This window comes from Centropristis striata, chromosome 10, assembly GCF_030273125.1.
Source record: "Centropristis striata isolate RG_2023a ecotype Rhode Island chromosome 10, C.striata_1.0, whole genome shotgun sequence".
Classification (NCBI taxonomy): domain Eukaryota; kingdom Metazoa; phylum Chordata; class Actinopteri; order Perciformes; family Serranidae; genus Centropristis; species Centropristis striata.
Window position 1 is genome coordinate 20,800,525 of NC_081526.1, and position 10,549 is coordinate 20,811,073.

At 39.6% G+C, this 10,549-nt stretch overlaps 1 protein-coding gene across 6 annotated transcripts in view; it reads left to right on the top strand.

The window, feature by feature from the left end:
- lrch1 (leucine-rich repeats and calponin homology (CH) domain containing 1) overlaps window positions 1-10,549 on the top strand; it is a 95,264-nt gene that overhangs the window by 23,644 nt on the left and 61,071 nt on the right. For all 6 annotated transcript variants that reach the window (XM_059343522.1, XM_059343525.1, XM_059343520.1 and 3 more), the window contains exon 2: window positions 9,279-9,423. In XM_059343522.1, the coding sequence (XP_059199505.1) occupies window positions 9,279-9,423 (145 nt within the window). The remainder of the gene's footprint in view (window positions 1-9,278; window positions 9,424-10,549) is intronic.

Below are 10,549 nucleotides of genomic sequence, written 5' to 3' on the forward strand. Positions count from 1 at the left end.
CCTGAGATTATTTTCTGAGGTCAGATAAATCTCCTTCTGGTGGACGGAGAATGTTCCAGTAGCTCTGGAAAACAATTTGGGGTGTGTGTTTCCTGCCTCCCATAAACAGACCTTATGAACAAAATCTTGTGTTTTTATGGGTTTTTTTGTGAATGTGTGTGTGTGTGTGTGTGTGTGTGTGTAGGAATGGCTGGTTGTCCCACAGGAATTTGACATGACCTATTTCTCGACCCGCGTCCATCTGCTGCACACACACACACACACACACACACACACACACACACACACACACACACACACACACACACACACACACACACACACTGTGGACCTATGTTTAGATCTGGAAACACTTGGACGATCTGCAAATATGCATTTTTTTGCCCCGAGATTAAACCACCCCCCCCACACACACACTCATGCCCACGTGTATCTGTGCAGCCGCTGATGCATGCAGCATCACTCACATGCATGTTTGCACAGACATTCATGCAGAAATTCTCACATGGTTGTCATGGTGACTCCAGGTCCTGTCATCCTTTCTTTTCATCCTGTATCCACTTTTTCTGTCTTTTTTTCCCTCACTCTACAGGTAAAGGTAACAAAAACACATGGTGCATTCAGAGCAGCACTTTGTCAGCTGTTTACGAAAGTGAAGGTGTTTAAAGTTTTGGAGGTGTTTTCTTGGTGGTATAGATGCTGTGGCGTAGTGATTTAGGCTCAGTATTAAGGTGCAACATTGAAATGAGCAGAAATGGTGAAAGATGGAAGTTACTTTTTGTCATCAAATGGAAAAAGGAAAGGGAGTTTAGACTGCCACTGAAGTAGGGGTGGGTGATATGGCCCTAAAAGATTATCACGATATTTCTGAGTATTTTCGGGATAACGATATTCTTGACGATATTAAAAAATACTGAAAAATATATAGAAAATTATTTTTTAGTCTGAATAAATAAATAAAAATTGTACAACAAAATAAAAATCAATCATAAATCTAAATGTAGTGTAAATTGCAAATCTCAACAGTTGCCAAATACAAAAAAAATCCTTACTTGAGTATTAGCAAATAATAATAAAAAATAACCTTCTAGGGGGTCTGTACATTTTATAGTACAATGTGATCAATTTCGTCCACTTTGAGAGCTAAATGTGAGCAAACACCTCACAAACACATCATTGCCTATTTTAATTAATTATTGTAAAGGAGAATAAAGGTTCTTCTATGTTTTATTTAAGGCATCTTATTGTGACAGTCTTCTTGTAATTTCTGTGGTGGATTCTGTGCTTTTGAAAGCTGCATTTGTATAGCGACAGGAAGTAATAGTAGCTTTTTGTGATTAAAACAACTTTAATTGTTAGCTAATGTTAGCTCGCGGCTAACGAACGGCACAATGCAACAGTGTGTTTGGACCGTTTGGACCTCTGACAGGACATGTTGATAGTATTTAGATCGGCTCACGCACACACAGACGCACAGAGAGAGAGAGAGAGAGAGAGGGGGCGGGACTGACACATTACAGACAGGTAGGTGCTTGTTTTGAAGCGCAGTGGGAGGGCAGCTCGGTATATTCAGTGCGTGTGTGTGAATGCGTGCGCATGTCTCGGAGGAGGCAGTGAGTTTTACTCCCAGCAGCACCTTCTTCAGCATCCTGTACCCACCCCAACCTTCTGAGGGGCGGCTGTTTCCTCCGTAGTCAGCAAGTAGAGAGGACACCGCCAAGAAAACCCCTTCCTCTGACCACACACACACACACACACACACACACACACACACACACAAGCTGATATTCATCTGTCCTCTGATCTTTGAGGGTTTTTTTCCTGTCATTCGGCCACAAAAAAACCCTTATAATAATGTCTTAGTCCTACTACATAATGTTGTTTTCCTCAATGACCTAAATTTTATATAAAGAGGGATACAGTTAATCAAGAATGGATTACATTAACTGGTGCGTTCACTGTTCAAGTATCTGAATGTTTATTTCTGGGTGAAATAAACATTTTATTTTGCCTTTATTATCTTTGCCTCGGAGCTCATGTTTTTATTGGAAAAAAACAAACAAATTTCTATCAATCTTGGTGCAAGGGTGTAGCAAAGGACAAGGAAGAACCCATTACTATTTTTTGAGTGGATCCAAATCATTGGGTAGACACAAATTATTTTTTGTTAACATTGCGAGATAGCATTCGCCCGTTTTAGTTTAATCTATTTTAAGTTCTTTTTCATATTTTTGTCTCTCCTGTAAATCCCTCTTTCCCTCTCTTTTCTGAGGGTTACTGCATCGTTTGTGTAGTTTTTATCTCTCATTTCACCATGATGATGATGATGATGAGGAGAATTAACTAAAGCAATAAGGTCTAACACTTCTGTTTTTACGCTTTCTGTTCTGCACAGGAGGCCAGACTGTGTGTCCGCTTTAGTAGCATTGCTCTTTTGGTCCTTGTGTGTGTGTGTGTGTGTTTGTGTGGTGTAATGAAGCCTGTCATTACTGTACAGCAGGGAGGAGTCTCGCCTTTTCCTGCACAACCAGAGGACGCGGCTACAACACACACGCACACGGACACACACACACACACACACACACACACACACACACACACACACACACACACACTTTAGAGATCATGAGGCAGACCCAACCTGACTCTGCACATCCGAACCATTGCAACCACAAACATCTTCAGCCAATCAAAATGCTGCACATGTCTGACATTATTAGTCATTATTGACATTATTATTGTTAGCAGCCCCGTGTAGTTTCTTGTCTATCGAAAAATGAAACCGTAAACCACATGATAAGGAAAATAATGTTAATGAATTGGCAGCAGGAACGCTTTTTAATGACAGACATGCAGCGCAGACTTTGTTTCATGCAACAGTTTATGCTTCATCTGAGTTTAATGGCAGGAAGTTGTTGGGTGAGGTGGTAAGCCACAGAGATCTCAGGGCGTCTCGCCTCATGAGGTGACGGCTTGAACACTCACCCACAATGATGGAGAACACACTGGAGTCTAACTTCATACTTCATAGTGTTGATGTTTCGTTTTAAACAATGTTGAGTTTTAATGAACTTTCTTGTTCTTTTTTCCTCTCTTCCTTCCCCCGTCCCCGTCGTCCTGCTGTGGTGTTAGAGGACGGAGCTCTGTGTTAATGAGTAGGCAGGAAACATTCTTGCATCTCAGCTGCTCAGCCTCCACATTCCTGCTCGGAGTCTGAGTGTTTGTACAGAACAAGTCTGTCGTTCACATCCCTGCTGCCATGTCGTCTCTGTGCACTGCATAACACAGTAAACTCTCATTACAACAACGTTTGATTTTGATTGTTTGTCACAGAGTTCACAAGCATTATCGTCGACCATGGTGTCACAGCCTCGTTTGTCAATACCACCCATAAAAACACATATCAGCTCATGGTACAGAGTGGAGCGTATACATACAGTAGTGTTCAATATAATAGCAGTGCAGTGTGACTAAACAGATTAATCCAGGTTTTTAGTATATTTTTTATTGCTACATGGCAAACAAGTTACCAGTAGGTGCAGTAGATTCTCAGAAAACCAACAAGACTCTTAAACTCTTAAGGCTGTGCAATTGGGCAATTAGTTGAAAGGGGTGTACATGTACACTACTGTACATGTACGGTTCGCAGTTGTAAAAAAACCCCTGCAGTTTCTTTGATTTTATGCTACAAAACCACTGACCTAGGTTTAGGGGAAAAAAACTTACTGGTTAGGCATTATAAAAGACAGTTTAAACAGTTAATGAATTAAACAAATAATAATAATTTGGACAATGTCCAAAGTAGCTACGAATAGAACATTTGACCAGTCTTTTGTGACATATATTCAACTGATTGACTATTTTGGTAAATATATACTCAATTCTGAATCAGGTTTGTAAGCAGAGTTATTTCATATTCAATAATATTTTTTCTCTGACTAACTTTTTCCAAGCTGTTGTCAGTGAAAGTCAACGCTTCCTCCCAGATGTTCTAAATGATCACCTTTGAACTGCTGGAAGGCTTCGTATGTGAAACGTCTGTCACATGAAATGAGTGCTTCGTTGACGGTAGCTTAACCACAGTTCAAAAATCAGTAAAATAAAAGCAACTGGAAATAATTAGTAAATGAAAACAACTTGTATTAAAAAAGGAAACACTTGGAGTGAGTGTCACATGAGTATATTGTTTACTGGTAGAAATGTATCTTATTTTATTATAGACAACACAAAAGGACTAAGGAGCAGACCACTTAACCGGCTCCCGACTAAAATAAAGGCTAAACTTACTTTTTATTTACAAGTTTTCACCCATGGATGTACAGATTATTTTGAAAGGAACTTAAAAACATGACAATCCTTAGGCCACTTCTGCAAGTGTAAGGCATGTTTTTTCTTTAGTATTTTTAGTTGATTTAAGGACACTTATTTGTGATGGACATCTGAGACATCTGAATTATTCTGATAACCTACGAGAACAACTTCCTTTTGTGTTAAGAAGCCCTGCATGCTCACATCTCTTTCACCTCAACATTTTGCATAATTGTTTTTTTATTTTTTATTTGAGTGCCTGGCAGTTTTAAAATCTCTATTTTTGAAATCTCTGTTCATATAAATTTATAGCACTTTTTGCATCTGAAATGATGCTGATTCAACTTCCAGGTGAAGAAAACTTCCCCTGAGCGTTCTTCTCTTTTCTCTACTAGAGGTCAAAGGTCTATCCCTTTTGTGTTAAGAACCCCTGCATGCTCACATCCCTTTCAACTCAACATTTTGCACAATTGTTTTTTTTTATCTGAGTGCCTGCCAATTTTAAAATCTCTATCTTTGAAATCTCTGTTCATATAAATTTATTGCACTTTTTTTCTTGGTTTTCATCTGAAATGACGCTAATTCAACTTCGAGGGGTGAAGAAAACTTCCCCTGAGCATTCTTCTTTTTCCTCTACTAGAGGTCAAAGGTCGTACTTTGACAACAATGCAGTGACCCACCTTGTGACCCTGATGAAATCACTTCCTGTGTCTTAAGAGTTTTATTAACACAGGAAGCTCCACTCCTGCTTCACAGGGTGTATTTGGTATTTTCTGCCCTACTAAGTTGCCGTAAGGAGGAAATCTGATTAACAAACAGTAAAAGTCATTCACTCATTTTTTGCGGTTGAATTGCAGTTACTTTCCTGTAAGCATTGAGGTGTCAGGGTGGAGATTGTTCAAAGGGCTTTCCTTACACATGATCTTATACTTCTCATAAATAGATATTAAATAATATTCTGTTCTGCCTTTCTGCTTTTTTTTCAGTATACTGCTTGAACATAGAAATTGCTTGTTTAGTTAAAAACAAGGCTATTTATTTCCAACGGTCTCCTATTGAACAGACTGAACATTGAAATGAGGACAAAATGCACAAAAACATTTTTAAATAAAGTTAAATTTTAACCCCTAATGAGCGTTTTGGGCAATTCTGTCTGTTTTTGAATCCTTTTCATTCTGCCTGTATATACATAAAAAAAAAAGCTTTGAGCCAGTACTTTAGAGGGAAGCTGACGGCAGGGAAACACACTATGGAAAAAACGTTTTTACAGCGTGACGTCATGAAGAAGTCATGTGGTTTAATCATGGTGACTCCAGAGGGTTAAGTACACCCGCATCAGTTTTCTACTGATACTATCTTCCAACTAACTTAGAAGATCCCTGAGTGAAAACAGTATATTTTGTATAAGTTTGGCCAAAAAATAAAAATATTTCCTCTTAACAGCTTGAGAGACTCAGTTTAGTTCCACATGGTAGGCTCACTGTTAAGTTACTGTACAGTATTGGAGTGTGTGCAGCAGTAGTGGAGGCTGACTGTTACTGTGGCTGTCTTTATCAGCAGCTGACGATCAGGAACAACGCAGGAGCTGAAACCTTGAAAAGCTGCTTCGCTTGTTTGTCTCTTATGCTGCAAGTTGAAACAAGTTAACTGGAGGCTTTTTACTGTGCTCATGTCCTCTGAGACATGTTGGAGTTTGAGTGATGGAGGAGCTCAGATTGTAAGTTATTGGTAATGCATGTTTTCATGCAGTATTTCAACTTTTCATCTCATTTAAAGTGTATTTTATCAGCTGATGTACTCTTCTTTATTTTACTACTGTTAGAATACTGTCAAGTATAATAAACTGTGATATGTGTGAATGCTGTAACGCCACGTAGGGTCCCACTGTTGGCCTCAGTAACAACCGTGGCTCATATTCAAGTGTGTTGGTGTTTTGTCTGAGACATGTTTGCACTTGCATGATAACATACAACATAAAAACATTACACAACTGTCACAGCACAATGACTATGTTTGTGCCCCTGTAAAGTCTCATGCTTACTGTTGTCAGTTACAACAGTGAGCATGTGCATTAAATATGAGACAAACCACACAAAAAAAGCTGTAAATGAAACAAACAAGACTACATGAAGAGTGAGTGTATGTGTGTGTTTTTTTTACCCTCAGGGTACTGATGCTCACTTCCTGCTAAGTTCTTGTTTCTCTTTTGTGCTGATTGATAGAATGTATTGCCTCAAAGCTGGGAAGTAGGAAAAACTGTCTCAAATGTCAGTGTAACTGGTATAAAGTAACTGGTCTCCTTCCTTTATTATTTGGTGTCTGTAAACCTGGACTCATGCAGCAGGTCATCAGTCAGACTTCTGATCAGTGGACACTTAAACGGCAGTAAGGATAGAAGTAGCTGGAACAGTACCAGTGTTATTGGCCGATACCCGGCGTGCTTAATAGTGAGTAATGGGGCAGATAATGATCCAACAGGTCATAGTGCTGCATCCCTAATAATCAGGATCCAAAATTAGCTTGAAGCATTCATATGAATTAGCAGAAGTAGTATAGAAGCAGTAGTAGAAGCAGTTGTAGTATCAGTAGTACCAGCAGTAATAGTTGTGGTAGTAGCAGTAGTAGTAGTAGCTGTAGTAGTTGTTGTACTAGTAGCAGTAGTAGTAGTGGTACTAGTATCAACTGTAGAAGTAGTGGTACTAGTAGCAGTAGTAGTAGCGGTACTAGTAGCAGTAGTAGTAGCGGTACTAGTAGCAGTAGTAGTAGTGGTACTGGTAACAGTAGTAGTAGCGGTACTGGTAACAGTAGTAGTAGCGGTACTAGTAGCAGTAGTAGTAGCGGTACTAGTAGCAGTAGTAGTAGTGGTACTAGTAGCAGTAGTAGTAGCTGTAGTAGTAGTGGTACTAGTAGCAGTAGTAGTAGCTGTAGTAGTAGTGGTACTATTAGCAGTACTAGCAGTAGTAGTAGTAGTGGTACTATTAGCAGTACTAGCAGTAGTAGTAGCAGTAGTAGTATCAGTACTAGCAGTAGTAGTAGCGGTAGTACTAGTAGTAGCTGTAGTAGTAGCAGTACTAGTAGCAGTAGTAGTAGTAGTATTAACTGTAGCATTCATAGTAACAGTGGTAATGGTAGTAGTGTGTCATGTGTTATGACCTGAGGTGTGTGTCATCACGTGTGTCACCTCACATGACATCATGTGTAAATGTAACCTGACTGTGTCCTTAAATCGTCTCTCTTCTTCTGCGTACGTCCATTAAATACTGTGTTTTCATTCAGGTCACTGCAGCAAATACAATGTTCTGATGTCCACTGTATTATTCTAGAGGTTAAAGAGACATGATGGTTTGGGGCATGCGCGCACACACACACACACACACACACACACACACACACACACACACACACACACACACACACACACACAACACACTCTGCTAGTAACAGCAGTGTTTTTGGTCATTGAGTCAGACTGCTGCTGTTTGCTCGGAGGATGAAAGCAGCTCTTTGTTTGTCAGCTACGTTGTTTTAAATAGCACTTCCTGTGACTGCGTGACCCATGATGCAACGCTGTCTGCGCTGGCGACGCACTCTGATTGGATATCCATGTTGCTCTGTTTACTGACAGGATCACTGCACTGCCGCAGTTCGTAAAGTCGTGTTTGTCTGAAGCATCCAGTCTGCTGAGCAGTAAATCAGCAGCACAAACACCAAATGTTCTTTTGTTCCAGATTCTTACAATGTCACAATTTGCTGCATCTCTCTTTTATATCACAGGAAACTAAATATATTTTGGTTTCAGACTGTTATCAACCAAAACAAGTTCACACATCATCTCGGGCTCTCTGAACTTCAATAACATGATAAAATAATGGTATAATGAATATGAAGAGATATATAAGAAAAAAATATATATTTCAACAGAATTTCATCTCTGTTGATCCAGTACAGAAATACATGCAGGATGTGTTTAGCCTAGCTTAGCACAATGACTGGAAGCCCGGAGAAACTGTAAGCATAGCTCCATTAAAATACATAAAATTCACCTTCTTAAAACTCCAAAGCTGTCTGATACATGTGCATACATATTTTGTGCTTTATTTAATAATTTTTCCCCAGCTTTGTCTAATTTTATTGCTAACCAGCAGTGTTTTAAAGCTGCCATTTGATGTAAAGTTGTTGTTGTTGCTTTGACATCCTGTTCAGTGATGGTTTTTATTGACAATAAGTGATGAGATGCCTGAAAAAATCAATATGGCTAGGTGTTGATGGTCTGCAGTCGACTGCAGGAAGTTACTCCACAGTACAGCTGATTACAGGCTAAAGTTCTGACATATATTTGATCTTGTGAGATGTGGCTTTTTTAAAGTATTATTATTAGTATTCAGTGTTTGAATCTAAACACTGTTCACAACAGAACGGTTGTTGCCGGCGGAGGAAATTAATTCTTGGTGTGCTCTCGATCCGTTAACAAAACAAATGTGTTTTCAAGAGTTCAGCCTTGCTAGAACAATGTGGAATAATTGGCCTGACATTTCTTGGCCTTATTTGGCTGCAGCTGATAACTGACGATGATATTGTTGTTGCCGAGCTACAGCAGGATGTGATGTCATAAATCCTGGCCTCGAGCAGCCAACCTCTGCCCCGCTGACAAATACTGACTTCCCTGGGTTTGACGACAGTTAAACCTCAGATAGAAGTGTCTGTGATGGAGACAAAATAGCAACCATCGCTTATATTTACTACATTAAAATACACAGTTACCAGTTTATTAGGTACACATAGCTAAAACTAATACAGTCTAATCAGTCAAAGTCTGCAATAAATCCTTCATAATGTTGATTATTATTATATTATTTTGTTGGAAATGTTTGAGCTGCAGTTGAATTATATTGCATGATAATGACATTTTGCCATATATTATCAATGAGAATAGGCTAAAACATTTATTTTTCTTCCTCTTCTCCCTGCAGATCTTTCAAAGAACAGATTGGCCGACGTCCCCTCAGAGGTCTGCCACCTGGTCGCCTTGGAGACGCTTAACCTGTATCACAACTGCATCAGGACCATCCCAGACAGCATCATCAGCCTGCAGTCACTCACCTCCTTAAATCTCAGGTACACTCGTGCACAGGTGTCCAAACTGCTTCATTGTTTCTCTCTTTCATATCAGGGAGAACTTATCATCAGATGGAGTTGCATTCTGGGGATGAAGCAGCAGTCCAGTATCTTAAAGGGATAGTTCAAATTTTTGAAGTGGGGTTGTATAAGGTACCATAATTACCATAGACTGTCTATGAATAATGGATGTAATCATCGTGACGTCACCCATTGAGTTCGACAAGGCCATATTTGGACTGGGGAGGCACAAGGACGGGCTTAATAAAAATTAACTCGTAACACTAAAACGAAATGTACATAATTTACCGGAAAAATGTAATAACCAAAGACATCTTTTAATTACCAAAATGTTCAGATAAACTTTCATGAACTAAAAACACACGGTGAAAGGGTCAAAGCTCTGACAACAAGCAAGTTCACGGCTGTTTAGATGCACACAGTGCCGTGGACATGCTTCTCTCCTGATGACAGCTGCCCCCAAATCATAAGCTTTTTTATCTTCTATTTTCTTCTAAATGGTACAATTATTTACACAATGAACATTAGATTTTCCTGAAGAAGACTTGAAACTAGTGATTGAGGTCATAATGTTGCCACAAGAATTTTTTCGGAGGTAATAAATCAAGTGAGAAGTCATCTCATTTTGTATTGAGATAGATAAGATCGAAGTTCTTTTGCAACCGCTGTTGGCAACCCCTGCTGGAAGTTTGAAAGATTGCAGGCTGAAGGCACCGCCTCAGTGTATTACCTGCGGTCTGAGCGTTCCCAGTTTGGAAGCAGACATGTACAGGCTCCAGACAGCGAACGAAAGAATGTGTTGCTGCAGACAGGGACCAACACAAAACGTATTTTAGCCACCTAAACAGAGGCCCACCATAAAAATGTTAAATTTGTTGATGGAAACACAACTAATGATCCAATTGTATGAAAAGAAGACCCATCTTAAAAAAATACCTTTTTAATTGAAAAGGCATCAGTAGCTCAAATGCTACGTTGTGCTTGCTGTTCTAGCTTAGGTGTGTGTGTGCGTGTGTGTGCATGCATGCACGCGCATGTAGGCGTGTGTGTGCGCGTGCTTGTGTGTGTGTGTGGGGCTGCTGTCAGATTCTGAACATCAAACTAA